This window comes from Trachinotus anak, unplaced genomic scaffold (genome assembly GCF_046630095.1).
Source record: "Trachinotus anak isolate AG129_WGS33_773 ecotype Australia unplaced genomic scaffold, CSIRO_AGI_Tana_v1 ptg000011l, whole genome shotgun sequence".
Taxonomy (NCBI): domain Eukaryota; kingdom Metazoa; phylum Chordata; class Actinopteri; order Carangiformes; family Carangidae; genus Trachinotus; species Trachinotus anak.
In genome coordinates, this window is record NW_027273862.1 from 6,840,610 (window position 1) to 6,863,721 (window position 23,112).

General features: G+C 41.3%; 1 protein-coding gene across 1 annotated transcript; it reads left to right on the forward strand.

Annotated features, from left to right (window-relative positions):
* Window positions 1-15: 15 nt before the first annotated feature.
* tent4b (terminal nucleotidyltransferase 4B) lies at window positions 16-22,998 on the forward strand. The gene is made up of 12 exons (XM_071489472.1): window positions 16-939; window positions 13,553-13,676; window positions 15,284-15,330; window positions 16,193-16,313; window positions 17,564-17,671; window positions 18,341-18,469; window positions 18,831-19,044; window positions 19,179-19,305; window positions 19,637-19,740; window positions 19,857-20,062; window positions 20,191-20,337; window positions 20,653-22,998. The coding sequence occupies exons 1-12, from the start codon at window positions 377-379 to the stop codon at window positions 20,809-20,811; spliced, it is 2,049 nt and encodes a 682-aa protein (XP_071345573.1). The 5' UTR covers window positions 16-376; the 3' UTR covers window positions 20,812-22,998.
* Window positions 22,999-23,112: the final 114 nt, after the last annotated feature.

Below are 23,112 nucleotides of genomic sequence, written 5' to 3' on the forward strand. Positions count from 1 at the left end.
ACCTTACACGCCGCCATTGACGGACCCACGATCAGGAGGAAAGGGTCAGAGAGGCACTTCGACAGGCAGCTGCTGCACGTTTCTCCAGTCTTCAACCTCAACTTTGGCTTGAGCGACGGTTTTTTAACACTTGACTCGCATTTTTCTGAATTCTTGTGGATGATTTTGGTTGACAGTTGTGTCTGTCGTCACTACCGAGGGACGTGTTTTTGCCAGATTCTGGGAGTAACGGGCAGACGAGCACCTCAGCTAGCAGCAGCTATAACGAGGCTATAGCAGTCTAGCTAACGTTAGCTAGCGACCTGGCTAGCTGCACACGGGCTGAGCACTGCTCGGTGGTGGGGTGGGGGGGGCGGTTTGCCTACAGTGTCGTTTGATGGATCCGAGAATCGCCTGGTTTCAACCAGAACAACGTGGACCCGCTAACAACCTGTGGATGCAGATTTGGGAGACGACACAAGGGCTCGGCTACTTGCATGTAAATAACAGCTACACCACTGGATCTCAGAGCACGTCGAGTCTGAAAGCCGCCGTCAACGGAGCACCGGGAGCCGTCCTCACCAGCAGAAACGGGGCACTTGACTCAAACACCGGCAGCGGTGAAGGCAGGACTCAGGGGATGTCGACCTCAATGGGGGACGGAGGAATAACTGAGCAGCGGGACTTTATACCACTGGAAACCAATAGCAACCACAACAACCGAGCCGCTGGCAGGGGCGGTGTCGGTGGAGGGGGGCAGCAGCAGGGCAGCGGGGTCGCTGTGCTTTGGAGGGGACTGACGGACGGACACCCCAACAAAAGAAAAAGAGACAACAAAGCTAGCACTTTCGGATTCAATTCCAGCCTCTTGAACAGTGGCAGCGCCTCCAACACGGGAGGCTACGATGGTTACACGGGCACACCATGGAAAGTCAGGAACTACTCGGAGGGGATTGTTGGGTAAGAGAGAGAGTTACTAGGGTCGATTAGATCGGCTGTCTGGTTTCTGGAAACCCGCTGCTGGTAATGGAGGCACTCACTTGCCCCCCACGGAGCAAGGTCTAGTAAATCAAATCTCACAAGGGGTGGGGTGGAGGGCTCCACAAGTGTGAGACTGTCAAAGTTTCAGGGTGCCCCATGTAAACCAGGAGCTAATGAACTGTTATTTAACCTTTTCTAAACACCTGCACACTGATATAACACGGGGAAACGACTGAGGTTTACCCTGTCACCCCACCCACTTTTTCATCCCCACCCACTGAATCCACAGTTGCATAACTTTGTGTAGTTACATGTAACACCAATGGGGTCTGTCAAAGTGAGCGAATCATGTAGTGAACGCACATTTCAAGACAGTATGAAGCTGCGCATCAGTTTACTTCCAACAACCATTAAATCAAATGAGAGTGCTCTTAAAGAGTTCCTACCTCAGAAGGTGTATGACCGTGGGTCTTTGCATCAAACAAGTTGAGTGATATTCGATCAATTATTCAAAGACCATCATAGTGAATTCCAAGAAACTATGCCAACCATGAAATGACTACTGTACACCAGGTGACTGTTCATAAAATGAAACATTTATGAACAAAGTTGAGGCAATGTTTACCTATTTAGTTGTTCCTTTTAAATGTTCAAATGGACTAAACTAACTACACAGTACAATTTAAAAAAAAAAAAAAAAAAAAAAAAAAAAAAACTTTCTACTGTCTATTACTATATAAACAGTGCATAGCTCTGAACTTTTTTAATCTGCATGGTAGACCTTATGGTGTTCACGAGTGAGTTACAAATCAAACTTTTAATGAAGAAACATATATACAGTACTCACAGGTTGCTTACTAGTACTAGCTAAGATGCATGTTAGAGCAAACCAGTTTGTCAGTAACAAATAGTTTTAATTGAGAGAGCCTAAGACAGAGCACTGAAGAAGTAACAGGGTGCTACCCCAAACAAGAGTGACACTTGAGGGCTGCTTCAGTGGTCCTCCTCCGCCCTCTGTGAGCCCACAGATATCAGGATGGCAGTTTTTCTAAGAAAATCAGTTGATGTGTTTGTCAAAGTTGTTGAACTGTATTTTAATTCAGTGTTTTGGAAAACATCCAGCATGTTTACTATGACTCAAAGTCTGTTACAAGCGGGAGGACGTATATCGTAAACACTCAGCTCAAATGACATAAGTAAAGAATACCATCGGGATACTGTCGACCTATTGCAGGCAAAGGCCTATTGTGGGGCGACGAACAAGTCTTAACCAGGTTGGCTAACCAAAGTGGGTTGGCTAACCTCAGGCCTTGGTCATACTACAGGATGAACATGGGGGTGTTTCTGTACACACTACAGTCTGTGGTAAACGTATGCAGACACATTCCACACAAGTGTACTAGAAATCATGATGGCGTCTGAGGCTAATCGTTGTGCAAAAAAATATTGCAATTATTTTGTCACATATTGGGATGATGAGACACAATTTTAGTGGGAATGTAAGTTTTGCATTTCATTTTCACTTAAAAAGAAAAAGATGATGATGTGATTTTCTGGGGTCTGTACCAAGCACACATGTTTCTTTACGTCTGGAGAGTATGATTTGTAGGCCATGGCATCTCTGTAGCACCACAGTGTTTCCTTTATAATGGTATTTTGTGACACATTTTACTTTTTTAAATAATTGCTCAACAGCTCCTGTGATTTGGATGTTGCACTTGGCCATATTGTGATTCAGCCCTAATGGCGACCACCTACAGCAAGAGGAAGAGCTCCTTTGTTTGGTGTATTTGGCTGAGCAACATGAAAATGTCAAAAGAAAACGATGTGAGCGCAAAGAGAATACAGTCAAAGATGTGGAGTACAGTAGAAACACAGTGTGTGAAATGAGTGCCCAGTAGAGTTTTCTAGTGGCCGCCATCTAGACCATGCCCTCTTACAAATTTTGAGCAACGCTTAAACCTTCACAGGGGCCCCATGGACCCTCACAAACTATGGCCAATAACAGAATTTATGTTGTGTGGGCCCTTCTGGCTTTGTGGAAACCCCAAATGGGCCTTTAGTGGAAACGAAAAACGTGTTGTACAATGATAAAATGCAGCTACTGTCTTGCTTTCTTCTTCTTCTTCCATGTGTCTGGTGTAGATTTGTCTGCAGTGCCCACTACAGTTTGTGCTAGCATGAACACAAAAATGATTGTGCACGGTGCACACAGAGGAGATTGCGTGCAGGTTTCTACAGGGAGCATGCTGACAGCTTTAACCAGGTTGTCAAACCAGCATCCATCAATAACAGGGCAGAGCAATTCTGGCTGATTCTTTTGAATCATTCTCTGTTATTGCACTGTTTTGTATTAATAGTGGCTGTAAAATGTTTGTACTTTGCTCAATCATGAGGAACAGCAGCTGTGGTTAGCCTGAATACAGGCAGTAATACTGCAGTACAATGATTACAAGTTTTCATACTGAAAAATAATCTAGATGCTTGCAGAGACGTATCAAAACACACAGTTTTGTCAAAACATGACTGAATGCTCCGCTTTCTTTGAAATGGTGTGACGGGTTAACACAGAAGAGGGGAGTTCAGGGTTTGGAGCATACTGAGCATACAGATGGCCAGAGAAAAGTGTTTTTATGGATATTTTAGTACTTTTCAAACAGTAGAAATTTGGCATTATTGAAGACATTATAAATTATTGTATTTCATGTGATCACAAATGCTGTTTTCAGAGCAAACTTTGAATTATTTGCAGCCTCCTTTCAAACTTAGAGGGCCTTCGTTTTTGATACTTAAAAGATGTTGGGTGAAGTATAGCTTTATTGCTAACTCCCTCCAATGCACTAATATCACTATAACATCAACAGGTGTTGCTGCTGAAATCTTGATCAAATCCAACAGGTCTGGGAGATGAGACCTTGAGTAGTAAACGCAGTTGAAAGGTGTATTACATACACAAAGTTAATGCCAGCTTGAAACTAGAGACTCCTGCTTCATTCACAAAGTGGGTGATTTGATTCATTAGGGAGTGGGTACATCTATTTTATATCATTGGTCATACTAGATTTAGCCCTTTAACATTAGGCAACAGTATGAAGTGCTGGGGTATAATAAATGCCCATGACATTCATTAACTTGTAACTGCGTTAGTTCGTCAGCAATGGTTCTTTTAGATATGATAACTAGGGAAAAATATTTTGGTGGGTGGAGCTCTGTTTTAAAGGCCTTTTAGGTGCAGAGATTTGCCCTTTCCCCACCCCTTTCTGTTAGACGTGTAGACAAGCAGAACACCAGAGTGTGGAGCTCAGTCTTTGGCTGATCCTCATTTATAGTTATATGGAAGCTCTGTGTTTGCATAAGGACATTCCTTAGTGATTAGCTCTGCTAATACCAGAACCTGAACCTCAGAGCATTGATCAAACTCACCACCACTGAGGGCTCTCTGTCTAAACGTACTCTGGTAATTCACAATGCCAACATGCTCTATGGCATTACAGGAAATCTATTTTGAAATGCACATGTATAGAGCTATAGAATGTATGTGGCTGGAAAAGCTGTCTGTGTTAAGTTAATTCCATAGTTAAATCTCCACTCATAATACATGTATTGTTTCTAGGGAGATGCTGTCTGGTTGTGAAATGTGTAGAAACATGATAAAGCTGCATGAAAAACAGTACTGGTGATTTTAGCTACTTGATTTCCGGGTTTACAGCTTTACAAAATGGCACAGAGCAAGAGCGGAAAAGAAACGATGAAACTTTACACAGTCCTGTGCCAGGGCTACTGTTAGTGTTGTTTATGCTAGCTAGCTACCTCAGCTAAGATAAAGAGCTGCCTGCTTGTCTTTAATGCTGTTACCTCTACTATGAGGTAAAATTGCAGTTTTGTGATAGTCAGGCAAAGAAATGGTGAACTTTTTGATTTTAAGAAGAAATGGAAGAAGTGGAGTAATAAGAAGAATGTGAGCAGCCTCTCTTTGCTGTTTAAATGTTTGTGTCTCCTTTTTTTGTGTGGTCTTACATTTGGATGTGGGGCATAAACTTTAATTTGCCATCTCAGTCAGGGTGTTTGAGAGAGCAGGCAAACATAAACTTGAGAATCATTGTCGCATTTGATATTTGCAAGTAGCAAAAAGGGGCGAAGGAGGGTTTCAGTATAAGTGCATTTTTTCACGGGACAGTCTGTACACTATATTTGGCTGTGGGGGTTGGCTAGAGAGGCACAGGCATGTGCTTATTTGTGTTTTACGGTCCTCCAGTCTTTCTTGAGTTGAGTAGATCCAAGAAGCAGCCCACATCATGATGGAAATGGATCAGTGTTTACATGCTCCACACGGCCTTACTTCCACAAAACAAAGCCAGCCCTCTGAGAAAGAAACCCGAGCCCCTTCTGTGTCTGTCCAGTCAGATTGGGAGCTCTAAGGAAGTGTTTCCCCCTTGTTTTCTGGCCTTGTAGAACAATTATTTAGATTCTTTATATGGACACAGGAAGTCAGTGTAGCCTTGGTGAGCCGTGGCCTGTTTCTGTCCTGCTTAACTATGCTCCGATCTGGTGTTGTGTTGTGGGTTTTTTTTGTGTAGGCAAGATGCGACGTTCCAAAGTTCCAGTCATTTTATCACAGTGAGGCATTGTGAGAGAATGAATTCAGAGTGATAGGTGGATTTACTAGATGGGTCTGTTGTTTTTCTGTGTAGCTGGACAGAGTCAATCTAGATTACCCATCTGAAATTGACATCAATTTATTGTTATGTGTTAATTTACCAATAATTTTAAGATTGATTTAAGAATCCTTTCACGGCTCCTTTGATCTGGTATTTCCATGTACAAGAGAGACAAACCCAGATAAACACTGAAAAAACAAACATAAAGATAAGTAGTAATTTGATGCATTGATATCATGGTAAATTCTGGTAGGCTAAAGGCTTAGTCACATCAGTATTTATGTAAATGTCAGAATTAGAATCAGAATCAGAATCAGTTTTATTGCCAAGTATGTTTTCACGTACAAGGAATTTGTGCTGGTGATTGGTGCAATGAGCGCACCAAAACACCGAGGCAGCCATCCGCGGCGCCATTAAAAAAAGGGGGGGGGGGGGGGGGGGGACAAGTGGAGAGGAGAAAAAAAAAAAAACAGAACCCAAACTATACTCCTAGTAAATGTAATACCAAATTTAGTTAGTTTGAATTTAAATGCTGCTTTACCTGGATTAGCTCAGGACAGCAGAGTAAACCGCTTTCCAGTATTCATCTCAAATTAAACTTTATTTAACTTTGCCACATGAATTTGTGGAGAAGCAAATTGCCTGAACAGACACAGCCTCTAAACGGGTTGTCACAAAGTAGCATCTAAAATAGAGAAAGCTAGTGTTTTAGCCAAGGCGGTTTCATACTCTGTCTCTTGGATAAATTAGAAATTTCAGGGCCAAAACCTTGTTGTGTAGTTTGCAGTCACGTTAGCTAACATGTTAGCGTTCCAATCCTGTTCCAGTCCCAGCACACATATCTAGTGAAATTCCTATTGTGAGAAAATGCTAGAAACTCCAGAAAAGAGCTGACTCGGCGTCGGAGCAGGGCTAACAGCAGTTAATACTAGCTGTCTTAGCTAGCTAGCTAGCTAGTTTTTTATAAATGATGGTAGTTAGCCTAATTATTTGTCTTCATTAAAATGAAAGCACACTCCCTTTTGTTTCTTTTGTAACCATTCATTTGCTATTGTGGGACTTGTGATATCATAAATGTAATCATATAAATACGTGGCTAGGTGATCAGTTTCTGGTTACATGTTCGGTGTTTGTGATGCTGTCAGAATGTATTCTATGACAGAATGAAGTTGTTAGTTTAGATACTAGTTTATCCACAGAATTTTACTTCATACTTCAGAGTTTTACTGTTGAGGACAAGGACACCCTGACTACAGCTGTTTTGCCAGCCTGTCTGTGAAAACAAAGGCGTGAGCCTATGCTCTTTTCTTTTGACATCTTCATTTTAATCTAGTGTCTTCACATGTGGTGAATGTCCTATTCATGTGAAGCACGTTTCTCCTGTGGCCCAGAATGGTAGTAATGACAGAGCCGCCTGCACTTGATTAATTTTCGTTGAGTCTGGTGTTGGCAGCTAGTTTCGAGTGGTGAAGCAGAACATCATTCGCAGGCTAATGAAATGTGTAGTTAATCGCTTACTGATGAGTAGCCCTGGCTCATGGTGTTATTGCCATGTATTGCCATTGTCTTTTGGAGATTTATGACTCCCAGCGCTAGCGCACAGATAGCACCTCCGTGACTGAAGCTCCATTATTAGAACTGTGGTTCATCTAGCCTCCACTGGCTGTGACATCTATGTCACGTTCTCCTCTCTTTCTCTGCTGGCTGGCTGGCTGGCTCTCAGCCAAAGTGTGTAAGCCAGTGGAGAGAGAAGCCTGCATGCTGGCCCTTTGGACTGTAGGTGAAACAGCCCTCCTCTGAACAGCACGTGTGGGCAGCTCTCCATAACTCAGCCTTCCCATGTGTAGTGAGGAATGTATTTTTCTTTTTTTCCTCTTCCTGTCCAACATAAACCCTTCCCATGCTCCAGACTGATGCAGTCAGCATGCAACACAGTGTTCTTGCTTTTTTCATAGCCTGTGTTCAGACTGTGACCTTCTGAGCTTGTGTACAGAACAAAAGGGCTTTGACAATTTCCTTTTGTCATAGTCTATAATAATAATAATAATAATATTATTATTTTCTTTTTTTCTGATGCCATGTTAGTGTTGCCACAAAATCACATTCAACATCACAGTATTACAACTTTAAGTTTGAAGTGCTACCACAGCAGTGGAGAAGAAAATTGAAATGCTAAATGAATCTAAGTAACTTAAAGTATTTCAATTGAATAGTAACAAGTACCATCATTTTTGTGTTATATTTGTTGCAGGTTATTTTTCTCATTTGAAACAAATGCAATGAATTTGGACTGTTAAACATTGTATATTTATTTTTTTCTCCCAATAGTAAAACTGTATTTTGAATCTGTGCATTTATATAAAAAAGGACTGTTGTAGTTACAGAGGTACCAAATCAGTTGATGTTGCTACAAAGTTAGTTTTGTTAATCAGTAGTTATTACAAAGAATTTAACAACATGATTAACAAGTTATCAGATGCTGACACTCTACTGCTGTGATACTTCAAGCCCACTACACATTGTGTTGGTCCTGGCACTGGTATTACCATATTTATAGTCTATAGCTGTTCCTGTTTGACTGCAGCAACATGCTGCATCACTCAGGCATGACCATACCTATTACTAGCAGTCAGCTGTATTTGGACTTCTGTGTAACTGGAGCTGTTTTGTCCCAGTGGCTAACACTTAGCACCCCAGATCAGTTCATTGATGAAACATTAATGAGTTTGCCATCTGCAAGACACTGACACCTCTGCTTCTGTTTGTGGTGGTCCTCATTGTGTGTGTGTGTGATGTGACTAGTTTGCCTCCTGGCAACCCCGACAACCCGAAGCTGTTCTTGGCTGGTGTAGAAGTTCTGTAGACACAACAGTGTCACATTACACACGCTGTTCTCTTTCGTTGCAACGGTTGTTTCACGTCTTTGTGAAAACTGAGTCATGATGTTGGAACTCTGTCCACAACAATGTTTCACCACTGCCAATCTGATCTAATGCATAATAGTGAGTGAAAACCAGTTACCCATCAGCTGTCTCATGTTTCAGGCAGGGGTGTGACACATGAGCGTTTTGTTCTTAATTCTGTTCCAGCATCTCCGTTTTTAAGTATTAAATTCTCAAGCTACTTGACAAACACCTCTGTACCTCCGTAGTGCCAACATTTCTGAACAGTCAGTGAGAAGTGCTCAGTGTGATGCGACAATAACCTCTTTTTCCTTCATCCTACCCAACTTAACAGATGGCTCTCGTTCACATGAAGGCATTTCAGCACCACACCCAGTCCTCTCTCTCTCGCTCTCTCGCTCTCTCTCTTTCTCTCTCTCTCTCTCTCGCTCTCGCTCCCCCTTATGTGCATGTATGGCCTTCCTCTATTGTTTCATTTCATGCAGTGGCTCTGTAGGAATGTCTAGGGTCAAACTGTAGTTCACTGTGAAGCATTATTTAATAATACAAAAAATTTGATGTGTATCGTAGAGTTGAAAAAAGAATCCACTTTCTCTCTCAATGGTGACTCCAGCACATAAACTCAGATTAGGGTTGGCCTATTATTAAGTGCAGACATGATTTATTTATTAATTTAAGAGAAACCTGTTGGAAATATGATTGCACTGACCTGAATTGTGAACTTGAGTTATGAATAATAACAAAAAATTAGCTGATAGTGTTTTTATGCCCTCAGTTAGGGTATGTAATGAATGCACAACACTGTCTGATAATGCACAACACTTTAATGTAGCCTTGGTTGCAGTGCTACAACAACTGAAATATTAATCAAATAAAACACCACTGATGCACAGTGTGTTTTGCACCTATTTTATCCCCGGTAGCAGCCCCTCATCCCCTTTCCCCGCCACCCTTCATTCAGATTTTAGTCAGGCCTACAGAGCAAATTGCAGTCAGCTCAAAAACAAGACTAGCTTTAACTGCAGGATCTCAAACAATTACATGCAAACACCAGTGAGCATGACTGGCATCATTTCACCAACACTAGAATAATCACATCAGAGGGAAACTTTAGGAAATGAAGAAGTGCTAAAGAGGAGAGATAACATTTTTTTTCTCCTCTGGGAGCCCCAGCTCTCTGGAAACCTGTTCCATAAGATTACATAACATTACTATGATATAGGCAAGTGGGATAATCCGATAAGCAGTGCCAAGGGTACATGTGCTTCCCCAGCAGGCCCAGGACTGGGATGTAATTTGATCCAAGAAGGTGGGGCATGAGATGTTATTTCTATGGTCATTCTGATCACATGATGACAAGGGAGCAGGAGTGGCCTGTTTGCTGTGAAATGAAACCTATTGGTGCTGTAGTGGAGTAGAAATGCTCTCACCACAGGGATGTCGGTTTTCCCTAAAATGTTTTTTTGCTTATATTGTACTGTAATACAAGCAAAGTGGAAATATTCAGATATTCATGCCAGAAAAATGCTCTCTTTTTAGCTTGATGTTTTCTGAGGTATCATAATGATACAGACTGGATCTGCAGAGAGCATTGTTCTTTTACCTGCAAAATCAAAACTAATGTTGCGTTTGTGATGCAGCTGGTAGCTCCTGAGTTTCTTTTACTTTTAAATGAAACCTAATGTGTCATTATGAGGTGGGAGTCTGTGCAAGGTGCACAGGGGAAAGAGAGTAGTGATTAAAATATAGAGTTGGTTGTCAGTTGCCATGTGGGAGGAGGGGCAACAAATGGAAACACAAACTTTTTGCCTCCCCTAACAACAAACAAACAAAAATTATACTGTGTGTATTAGTTTTTTTTCTTGCTCTTCAGAAAAAAAGATGTGACATTCAAGCTATGTGTTGTTCAGCCCATTAACTCAGTGGAAATTCTACGTAATGCTCAGATAATTTCCCAAAGCATTTTGTGACCTAACAAACACACAAACACCATCATTACAAGTAGTAAACTCAGTTCCCACTGGCCCTCTATCTCAGTCTGAACAAAGGAAGTCAATGAAATGAAATCATGTCATTCAGTTCACTTGATGTCTTTATTTGTGGTCAGCTCTCCGAGGAGTTCCACAAGATAAAACAAAACACCATTTCCGTTTATGGATGTGTCTGTGTGACAGGTGTGTTTTCCAAAACAACTTGCTTGTGTGGGGAGAGAGAGAGAGAGAAGCACAGTTGTGATGCAAAGTGCCCCATGGGGAACTTGTATTGTCATGGACCGGACGCTGGCGGTCTCTTTCCAGTGAGTGCTCCTTCAAGTTTTTCACTCGTCCATTCATCTGCATTTTCAAGAACATCCTGCATTTACATTCAGTACAGTCAGACTTGTGAGCAGCCACATTCAGGCCAACAATAGCAATACATTAAATACACAGCGTTCTCATTCATTTCAATCAGACCACTGTCTTGGTCACACCCTAAATGCCACACCATCTGTCAAAAATGACTTTTGCTGGTATTTTGAGACTAGAGCTGTAATGATAAGTCAATTGATTGCCGATCGACAGAAAAATCATTATCAACTATTATGGTAATTGATTAATCGTTTCCCTTGTTTTTCAAGCAAAAAGCCAAAGACTGTCAGGTTTCAGCCTTTTAAATGTGAGGCTGATAGCAAACTGAGTGTTGTGGGGTTTGGACTGTTGGTGGATCAGTGGATCAATTTTAGGACGTGATGTTGGGCATTTTTCAATATTTTCTGACATATTGTAGAAATAAATGAGAAAATGATTGTCAGTTTAATCAATAATGAAAATAAGAAGAGACAGCTCATAACTTGGATAACTTTCTAAACTGCTGTGCAGTGTCCTGGTTTCTAATATTCCTTCAAACAAGCCACCCTGGATTATATGTCATATATTTCACTTATGTAATGGCTTGTGTTTTTAATGCAAATAATTTTTGTTGCCTGACCACAGTCTTTGAGCAGTGTGCCTGCAGCGACTTAGGGGTTAGTGTTTTTTTCCTAGATGTTACCATGATAGTTTTTGAGCAGGGAGAAGATCATTTTGTTCTGCAAGTATTTTCCAAAGATGGTCAGTACAGAAATAAACTAGTCCACTTTGACTGTTGTCAGGTGAAGAGTGATTGTTACATAAAACCCAGACAGTAGACACACACGTGCACACAGTGTTCTTTGGGGTGTAGTTCAAACAACAGTCAGTCAGTGTTGGTGGCTGCGAGTGTTTTTCTTGTCCAACTTTCTCTGGTATGCAAATGCTTCACTTTGTTGCCGTCTTTTATTTATACACAGAAGAAACATCACTTTCCCTCTCTCTTTCTCTGTCGCCTGCCAAGAGGAATAAGCCCGTTATTGGCCTAATCTGGGTTTATGTGGCTGTTTGTTCACATGTGCGTGTGTGTGCCTGCGTGTTTGTGCTCTTATTTGTCCGCCCACAGAGACTTCTCCCTGCGTCTATGTGTATGTAGACAAAACTGGTCAGTGAGGTCGGCGCATGTGGGCAGAGCGACCTGTTCCAAGGACAAACGTGGTCCCCTTGCCCTTAACCGAGTACAAGTTTCTCTTACTGACATTGCGTGGGGGAACAGAAGGGCTTCCTCTTTTGTTTTTGCTCTGCCCTACAGTTTACTAAAAAAAGAAAGTTTAAGATTATATTGAAAACACTGCTGCTTCTATTTGGGAGGATAAAAAACCCTACCTTCATAGAGCGCGTGACTTTTCACTGTCTTCTTGCACCCCCTTAGTTTTTTTTAATTATTAACTTCCAACCTATCATTATTGGCTAGGTCATATAGCTGTGTGGAGGAATATGTTGTTTCTTGATCTACAGTTGTAGAAGTTGACCTGCAGAAATCAGGAAGTGTGATTGCCCAAGGGCGTCGGCTGACACAGCAGCTCATAAACAGAACCTGGCAGTCAAACTAATAATCCAACCAATGATCTATGATGGCCTGAAATCTATCTAGCTGTGTGTTGATATTAAAAGTATTCAGAGAACGTCTGGAGACGCCTGCTCTTGACTTTTATTTGTCAAGGGAAAGTTGACTTTTTTTTTTTTTAGGCAGCACCTTGCTTCACATTCTCCTGTTACATAAATCCATATCGCAGACCTGTTAAGTACAAAAAGTATTCAGGTGTTGGTCACAGGAATCTTTGGCTTGGTGACACGTAGTGAGAGCTAATTCTAGAGCTAATTCTCCATTTTTGCTGCAACAGTTTTCCTCACATCTTAGAAGTCACAAGCTCTTTGTTACTAACCCTTTGGGATATTACAACCCCATTGTCAAACATAATTGATGTATTTGATGTGAGGTTTGATATAAGGCATACAGATGGAAGGAAGCTAGAAAGCATTTCCTCCCTCGCTTAAAAAACTACTATCAAAGTGTCCTTTTACAAAACAGTTATGCCCCAAATTGCTCTTCTTCTGTTATTTCTTTACATAGAGCCATTTAAACAACCCTCTGCTTAATCAGACTACTAGACCTAAACTACTTAAACTGTAGTTATGTGTGTAAATATGTCAGCAGAAAGAATATAGCTATTAGCTGTGTCCTGTCAAGTGTGGCATCTGTATCTGTGGCACCCATTCCCTTGGCATGGCACACTGTGCCTTTTTGCTCCGCTATCAGGGAGAGCGGATTAGGCCAGAAGAGTCAGAGCACCCCTGGCTGTCTTCATTTCTCCCCCTTCCTCATGGCCGAAATCAATGTGTGATGTGGAGTTAAATTGTTAAAACTGACTTAATCGATCTGTCAAGAGTTGCACTTAACTACACCGTTTGACTTGTTCAATTGCCCACTCTATATCATGGCTCTTCTCACCATCAACCTGCTAGAGTATAATAAGTTACTGCCTGCTGTATGTTTATAAATATCTATGAAGGGTCTATATAAAAGCATACGCTCTTTAGTCTTTGAGGGTACAGCTGTGCACCCATTTCTTTCCCTGCTGTGTGTCTGTTCCTGTCCACATTCTTCCACTCTTCTCACAACGCAGTGTTCTGTGTGCTGCAGGTTACATGAGGAGATCAATGACTTCTACGATTACATCTCCCCACGGCCGGAGGAGGAGAAGATGAGGCTGGAGGTGGTGGACAGAATCAAGGCAGTCATCCACGACCTGTGGCCCAGTGCAGAGGTACACATCACCCCCAACCCCACAAATATAGTAGAGTGTGTCAGACCTGATATACATATTTTTTTTCTCTCCATGTGCCACTGATAATCAGACTGAGAATTGTTGGCAGGTATTTGCTAGAAAATCTTGTCTAAAATCTGAAAGCTATGAATATGAAGGACGCCCCTTATCACCAGAGGTTATTTTGTTTTGGCAGAAATGGATTTCTAGGCTTGTGAAAATGGATGGTAAATTATATACATTGAACATAATATTTGGTGCACTGGTTGAGTACTTTGACTAAGGCTTGGACACCACTGGTCTCAGTAGTTTACAACACTCAGTTACCACAGACTGTGTGCGATATCAAGGCTATAAGCTTCAGCCTTTCTCCCTCCTGCACAGTAATCTGTTTGGGCCATGTTAATCAGCGCTCCTCAGGCATTCTTGTACCCACTGACTTTGATCCTGCTGATAGAGCAGTGTGCTCCGACGTGTGTCTGCTCCAGGCTTAGCAGCTCCTAAATTAAGTAGCACAATGCAGTACCAGTCCTGGCCGGCTTTGTTCCTTCTCCACTGAGGAGTGAGCAGGGGAAACTTGGTAACCCAGTCAGTGTGATGCTTGTTTAATTAATTGATGATTAATTAATTGATGATGAGTTTAGCTAAGCAGTCCGTTGCTATACAGAATCATGAGCTTGTCAGGTATCTATGGAAGCTTGTCTAGGTCAGCTATACCAAGAAATGTGAATAAAATCTTCTCTATCCAATTTCAACTTGGGTTTTAAAATGTTTCTTTAACTCTTAGATATTCATGACCTACCAGTGATCGACCACACTTAGAGTGTGGGACAAGTAAAGGTCCAACTAGAGTGCCAAGACGAGATAAAACATGGCTCACCTTCGTGACCACCTGTAGTTACCTCACCTCTTCAAAGAAGTCCTCAGGACTTACTGTTCATTCATTTGCAAACATGGCTCCTCAATCAGCTTAGCCCTGGACATGTGACTGGGGTGTAAACCAGAATTTATACTACTGGTTGATGTTGGATGCAGGGAGGAGGTTTAAGGGAGGTAAGGTGCGGTCAAGGCTTAAATCTATTTCTGTTCAGACACCAATTTTTGAATGCTCAGTGGGAGGTTAAAAGGTGGAAAGTTAAAGTCATTTAAGTCACTTCAGTGGCATGCAAGTTAAGAGATCAGTGGCTATAAGGACTCTTCTGTATGTAAACATCCTGCTTGTTTTGATTTCTGCAATAGTCATTTTCCACATCAATGCAACACAAAACAAAGAATAATTGTCTTTGATCCCTCACATTAAATGTAACTGAAGTACTTTTAAAATATTCAAATGATAGTCGTTCTTTGCTTCTTGTGCAGTACAGTTTGGAGTAGTCCTCTGTTTGTACCACACCTGTGCAGATTGTTTGGACTTGTCATGATGTTGACGCTATGTTAAGCTGCTGAATAATATTTGCATCTTGGAGAACAGGTTTTCGTGTTGCTTAGCGTGGGAAAATCAAAGAACGCTGTTGTCAGTTTAACAGTATTGTAGTATGAATGTATATTATTGAAACCATAAAACAAAAACATGTGTATGTGTAAAACTGTGTGTATCCTCTCCTCAGGTCCAAGTGTTTGGGAGCTTCAGCACTGGTCTTTATCTGCCAACAAGGTGAGCCATTTGGTTTCCTAAACCAGCCCAGAGATTTAAACACATGCTTGATTTCTTACTCTCGACCAGACTGTGACTGTAAACTGGCGCCTTACCAAAAACGTGGTTACACTGAACTCTGTTATGGAGTGTGCCCTTTCTCACCAGAGAATAGTTACAAAATAGCTTTTGTTTTTGGGATCAAGTGCTTCAGTAATTTTTAGCGCTGCTGGTCTTTTTAAAAACTTTATTCTAAGAGGGGCCTGTAACCACTGACAGACACCCAGAAAAACACAACCACCTACACCTGCAGTAATAACTCCTCCTTCACCACGTCACCTGGATTAGTGCACTCTTGACACCATACTGAGTGCTTAAAGGGACTAAGCTGTTGTGTGGAAGCATGCATGTCAGCGGGGTGTGCACGTCTGCACCTGTGTGTCTCTCTCTCTCTCTGTTTGTCTGTGTTTCAGTTACAAGGTACAAATACACTTTGCGCGTGTGTTTGCATGTGTCTTGTTTGCAGTGGGTGCTCGTGTGTAACATTTCTGTATGTTGTAAACACACACACAGACACACACACACACATGCAGCTGAAGGTGGACAATGATTTTCCACAAGAGGGAAACAAAGCCACCTGTCTGCAGTGATCTACCATGTGGAGGACATTTAAAAAAGGTTGCACTGCACGTAACCCAAAGAAATGAAAATGAAATGATACAGAAAATTAAAATGCCGTTGCAAGATGTTTTTCCTATGCACTGGACACTTGTGTGCTATGTTGCTATTTTGCTATGTGAAAAAATAGAAATGCTCAGACATTGCACTTTGTCTGGAGTTACTCTTGTTGCAGGATGGTCAAACCTGTCTTTTTTTCTACCAGTGACATTGACCTGGTGGTTTTTGGGAAGTGGGAGACACTGCCACTGTGGACACTGGAAGAGGCTCTGCGGAAAAGAAATGTTGCAGATGAGAACTCCATCAAAGTTTTGGACAAAGCCACGGTAGGACTGTTCTGACATACACGTGTGTATATGTATATGTGTGTAGTTGTGTATGTATTGTTAGGAAATTTTTTATAGGAGTTTAGCAGACAGTGGTTTTGGGAAAATAACAGCTTATTTATATTAAAAAAAATTTCAAGCATGCCATTTTCTAGACTCTGTGTTTTCTAGGCAAATTCAGATATTTTTGACTCTTTGCCCTTTTGCAGCTGTCTTGAGCTACTACACCATATAAATTAGGTTTTATGAATTAAATTTTTACATCATATTTTACATGGAGTGTAATCCTCTGATGTAAAACTTTTTGTTGTCAGTTGTAGGAACTGGATGAGCTGAAATAGATGCCAGCAGTAGCTATTAACACATATTTATCAATTTTTTTATGACATTTCCAGATGTTATTATTGTCTACTCTCAAATGAGTCATTTTGCCAGGCAAAGATTCAACCTATAGCAAAGGTGGGTGTGTCAGTTGCACCATGTTAATTTACAAGTAAAACGTTCCAACTTGTGGCATTTATGATGATTAATAATAGTCAACAACAATCAGTCATTGATCATTACGATGCTGAGAGTTTGCTGTTAATTTGCAGTTTCACAAGCTGTAATTCTTACTACTCTGATATTTTCAAAACTCTGACTATACTGGTTAGCATACACGCCTTGCACACAGGGACGTGCACAGGCATGCACAGTCAGAAAAATGTCAAATGTACATCAGTACTTTAGTATGCCTCATTTGTTTCACTATAATCTGTAGTTGGTGACAAAATCCAATTTAAGGTAATGTATTCATGTTGACCAATGTCACAGAAACATTATTGGTAGTGTAGTGTGCTTGGGACTAGGTCTTTGCTTTTGATCCCTTACATCTTTTTGATCATGTTTTTTAAACCACTCCAAACTGTCTTTGAGTGATTTTTGTGTTATTTTTAGACTGAGTACATTATTTCATTTCAGGACTTAAAGGATTTGAATAAAGCTTAATCTTTGTGTTTCAGGTTTCACTTTTGTTAGGGGCTTTAAAGAGCAGATTAGTACACTAAATCTTGGCTCAAGGATTTTATTTAAGGATTAGTAAACATGGCTTTGTGTACATATGTTGCATATGTACATTGTTTTTAGACTTAAAGTGCAATTGTGGATTCAGGTTTATTTACAAGTGTCTTTTAGCACAATATTAGAGTTGTGAGTGGGCAGCTTGGTCGAAGTTATTCCTCTCTGACTGTGTGTAATATGTGTGTTCCCAGGTTCCCATCATCAAACTGACAGACTCCTTCACTGAGGTCAAAGTGGACATCAGCTTCAATGTGAAGAGTGGCGTTAAAGCTGCTCGGCTCATCAAGGAATTCAAAGAGGTACGGTTTGCATATTCAGGGCTCTGCACTGCTGCTGTTTCAGGAGCACGTACAACCTACACTCTGACTTGTGCAACTTCAGATGGGATGGAGGAAATATAAATGAAATGTTCAAAAATGTCTTTCCTGTGCTCTTATGTTTTTCATGTATCTTTGGGAGATATAACCTTGATGTTGATGATGAAAAGTGCACAGTGTTTTTGCTCATTATTGCAGCTTGCCCAACTTAAACTGTAATATTGACATCCAGTTGGTGCCCTTCATACAGCATTAAAAACAAAAATTAGTTGCTTGTTTTAAGAACATAATGGTCTCTTAGTGACACATATAACAGCACATCTTAACAAACATTGAACATTACAGGTGCTTACAATGCTTAATGGAGATTTAATGTCTTTTGTTGCATTTTGAGAGTAATTATTTCATAACTCACTTAAACTGGCATTGCTCACTGGTCAAAAAAGCAAGAAGATGTTAATTTTGTAACATATCAGGTTTTGAATGTTTCAAATAGGCCTTATACACTTTATATTACTGGTCAGTAGGACAGGCCATTAAAAATGGTCGAGACGTTTTGACTTTAAATTCCTGTTTTCCTCTAGAGGGTGCTGTAGACATCAAAACCTATTCCTTACTATGTCCTTACTGTGTCTGTGTTTTGTCCTGTAGAAATACCCTGTGCTGCCTTACCTGGTCCTGGTGCTGAAGCAGTTCTTACTGCAGAGGGACCTCAATGAGGTTTTTACTGGTGGAATTGGCTCCTACAGTCTGTTCCTCATGGCTGTCAGCTTCCTGCAGGTCAGAAACACTTGAGGTTTAACAAGAGCTGCTCATGTTTTCACAACTTCAGTCCATCTAATAGAGCTTGGTTTAAGCACTGTAGGTGTCTCCCTATTTTATTTCAATGTTCTTTTTTCTGCTTCCCAACAGATATTGGGCCCTAACAGAAAACTCTTCTTACAATTCTGTAATTGTTAGCTTGTCACTGGTGCCAAAAGTGTATTTATATGATATTTACAATAACTGTGACTGTCATGTCAGTACAATAATCTGATAGTAATCGTTAAAAGTCTGGAACGAGTCCACAGACACTGAAATTTCCACAGTCTTTAGCACCACGATCATTCTCACATCCACGTGTTCTGTGTTATTTTTCCAGCTTCATTACAGGGACGACGTGTGCAGTCCCAACATCAACATCGGTGTTCTGCTCATTGAATTCTTTGAGCTCTATGGTCGCCACTTCAACTACCTGAAGACAGGCATCAGGATAAAAGATGGAGGTTGCTATGTTGCCAAAGATGAGGTTCAGAAGAACATGATGGACGGCTACAGGCCCTCCATGCTCTACATTGAGGACCCACTGCAGCCAGGTAGGAACAGTGAACACAAAGCATGAAGGTTAGGAAGCAGGTTTGTTGCCTTCCAGATATCAGCATGGCATGAATTGGCTCGTCGTCAGGTTCTCACATTTACACAATTTGATCGCCTGCCTTGTGTCCAACAGACAATGACGTTGGCCGGAGTTCCTATGGTGCCATGCAGGTGAAGCAGGCCTTTGACTACGCCTATGTGGTGCTCAGCCACGCTGTGTCACCCATCGCCAAGTACTACCCCAATAACGAGACTGAGAGGTAAGGAGGTCAATAAAGAAGCTGCCAGTCACATATCAGAGAAGAGAGCCAGGCGCTGAGCCATTTCTAATGAATAATATCATCTGATTTGGATTAGTGGTTGATCCTTCACAGCATTCTTCAGAGCCCGTCAGTTTAATGTTACGGTATTCAGTAACGGTAAATAGTAACTGGAGATATAGTGCCAGGAAGATTAGCACGCCTCAGTTGTTGTTCTTGCCATGGTTGGCTTTATTTAATGATGAAAATATCAGGTCATTACCAGTAACATTTGCTTTCTGACTGTAGACACTGGTATAACATGTATGCCTCCTCCTGTATCCCATCACAGCATACTTGGCAGAATAATCCGGGTGACACAGGAAGTGGATGAATACAGGGAATGGATCCGAAAAAACTGGGGGAGCCCATCCCAGAATGATCTGCCACTCAACAGTATGTTCAAATGCTGACATTTTTTTTAAAATAGATGTAACATTTCTTCAAGTCCTGTTGAAGGTAAAATTTGACCCAGATCTAGAAAGGTTGTGACATTTTTCTCTTCTCTTTAGGAAATGACGTCACACTCTTTGAGCAACTCGATGAGTGCAACAACAACGTCCCCGATAACGACGATGTTGTTGTGGTTCTACCGTCGGCCCCCCACAGCAAAACCTCCTCCAACTCCTCCTCTCCATCCCCTTCACTGCGCTCTTCTCCTTCGTCCTCTCTGCTGTCGCCTTCTTCCACGTCCTCCAACTCCAGCTCCAGTGATGCGGTCAGTCACACACACACAGCCTTCAAATATTGCTATTATCTGTACTTATCTGTAACATGCTGAAGCTTTGTGAGGAAAATTTGTTTTGAAAGACTTATTTCATCATCTGTTTTTCTGGTTTTCCCCAGGACTCTGATGGCACGCCGTGTAAAACAGCCAAGCAGCAGTCTGGCCGGGGCTCCAGCGCCCACAGAGAAAAGTCAGCTGCTGTTAGTAATCACCGAACACAGAGCCACACTACTGGCACTCCATCTGGAAGCAACAAGGGAGGAAAGGTGCCCTCAGCCTTACCTTATACGTACACATGTAACATGCACCACAAGATAAAAAAAAAAAAAAAACAGACTCAAAAACTGTTCCGTTAAATGTATGTCACTGATCTCATCACATAAAAGTGAGTCTATACAAATAGTTAATTTCTGAAAGCTGTAACATTTATTGGTATTTTCTCATGAAGAATGCTTGATAGCTATAAAATGAAACATAAATTTGTCATATTTCCCCTTCATTACTTGCCTATACTGTATTTAGTACCCAAAGGAAATCCTGCAGAAACACTAATCTTGTCTTTGTACTCTGACCCACCCCAGGGCAGGATGTCTCGTTCCCACCATAAGGGTGGCCACCACGGGCAACAGAGCTCCTCATCTAGTACCAAAAGTCATCCAAGCAACAAGCCACACCACCAGGGCAACAGCAAGAAGAGGAAAAATGTACGAGACTCTACACAAGAAGACCTCTGCAGATAGGGGTGACCTCGCCTGCCCCCCCTCCCTCCCCGTCCCCAGTCCTGTCTGCAACTGACTGACTGTCATGTCCCACTTCTGCTGCCAGACTCCAGCCTCAGGAGGTTGTTAGTAGTATTTAAACATCTACAGTATCTGTCTCTCTGTCAAGCTTTTCGGGATGACAAGCAACAATTTCTAGCAGAAAAAAAAGAACAAAAAAAGAATTATTATAGGAAAAGGGGTTTCATTTCTTGGACCTGAACTGAATCACAAAGGATAAAATGCTCATTTGCTTCCCAACAGCTTCTTTTGTGGAGCAGTTTTCCTTCCCACAGCCAGCACCTACACAACATGCCTCTTGCGCCTCCTGCTGTACAGGAGTAGACAGGTTGGGTGTCGGGAATCTACTCTGGAGCAATACCTGGAGCTGCTGGCTGGAAAATAGGATCAAAAATTTTATCAAAAAAAAAGAAGAAAAAAGCAAATGGCTTAAAAATGTATAAAAATATAAATGTTATGTTGAAAAGACAACTATATACACAGATTTTTTTAAGATGGTAACTTACAAATGCAATCAGTAAGAGTGGGACATAACTTATGCATGAGGTTTCTTTTTGTTGGTTGATCTTTCTGTTGGTTTTTGTTAAGTCTAAACAGGTTATACAAAGATTTGTACAAAAACGCATCAGAAAAAAAGTTAAAAATACAAGTAAGAAGAGATTGTTTCATATGAGATTTTTACAAAATATACCGATTGAAGACATGTAAACATGCACATCTTGTGCCCGCAGCTTTTCGGCCAAAGCCAAGAGCTGGTTTGGGTCCCATTGCCAACATAAATCATCAGCATCTACTTTTACTTCTGGTTGCTCTCTGTGAGTTTGCTACAGTGTTAAAACTTAGCCTTGAGTGAGCCAATGCTCACGTACAGCCCTATAGATGACCGGGTGAGAGATCATCATCTCATCTCAATAGCACAGCCACACCAGTGTAGAGGCTTTAAGACTATTAAGAGTACAGGTTTAAATTAATAAGGGGTGATAATGGTTTTATTGAAAAATCCTACACTTGAAAAAAAAAAAAATGTGTTAACAATACAACTGTGGGTGATAATCTGTTCCTTCGGTAATTTACCAACTACAAAATCATTTGTATTTGTTAAATGTATTTATTTTTTTATTAATTATATGAACATAGTATGGATAAATGTATTATTAACATTAGAGCCCATATCTTTGAGTCCTATATTTGAAATAGGATAAGTTGGGGGTGTGGGGTGGGGGGTGTATTCAGGTACAGTAAAATACCACCGTTATTATTTAATTGGTTTTTTGTTGAGTGACCAAGTTACTTTGACGAGTTTGAAAGAGACCATTTTACAAGTCATACAGTGATAATTGTATTTTAATATGTGGCTGGTCTACTTACTTTAAAAGGGAGCGGATAGTTTTTTTTTTTTTTTTTTTTTTTCCATAAACTATCATAGAAACACGTCTTCAATATGTCAAATCCCTTTCTGTCATTGCAGTACGACAACTAACCTGTAGATGGAGTCATTGCTCTAAGTCTTAATCCACAGAGTTCGGGCTTGTATACTGCATTTGGACGGTTTATCGCCGCGTTATTTTCCTGATTGACCGATAATATCCCGACATCTCGACTGAATGGGCAGCTGCACATAGAAAACTCGTTAGGCTGAGTGCTTGCTGGAGGGAGTGACACACCAAAGCACAGTGCGATCCCCCGTCGTCTTTCTTCCAAACGTGACAAGAATCACCCACAGTGAAAACAAGTAGCCAGCAATAACCACCACCTTACATTACACATCACTACAGTGTCCGCGGCAGCAGCATGATGTCTTGCTCGCCCCTGAGCAAGTTTAATCTCCTATGTGAAGACAGTGAAGCACATTTGAGCCCATGCACTGATTCCCAGCCTAGTGTTGAAACGTTCAAAAGTACGGCTCCATGCCCCCCCCCACCCCCCACCCCCCTCAGCGCCACAGTTGCGGTTTAAATGCAGTATATAAACGCTGGTCTTGTGGGAGACGGACAAGGAGAAAGGTGAATAAAGTCAGCCGTGCCATCTGAATGTCCACTGACCATCTCTTTTTCACTGCAGGAAGCCTTCAAACCCAACTGTACTCATCTGAAGTTTGTTTCTCTGCAGCTATTACAATTCATGCAATAAAAAAACAGTACAATTAAACCGCGTGTTGAGACGAGTTCCTGCTTTGCCTTCGAGCTCTCTCCTGACTTCTGTCCTCTGTTAAACTGTGAAGTCCCAGTGCTGCGGGGCCACGCTGAGCAGAGCAGCAGCACG

What these genes read in the sequence shown, in the direction of transcription:
- tent4b (XM_071489472.1), top strand. Translation starts at nt 377, where the DNA reads ATGGATCCGAGAATCGCCTGGTTTCAACCAGAACAACGTGGACCCGCT. An exon ending in ACCTGTGGCCCAGTGCAGAG is followed by an intron (nt 13,677 to 15,283) that starts GTACACATCACC and finishes TCCTCTCCTCAG; the next exon opens with GTCCAAGTGTTTGGGAGCTT. An exon ending in ACTCCAGCTCCAGTGATGCG is followed by an intron (nt 20,063 to 20,190) that starts GTCAGTCACACA and finishes GGTTTTCCCCAG; the next exon opens with GACTCTGATGGCACGCCGTG.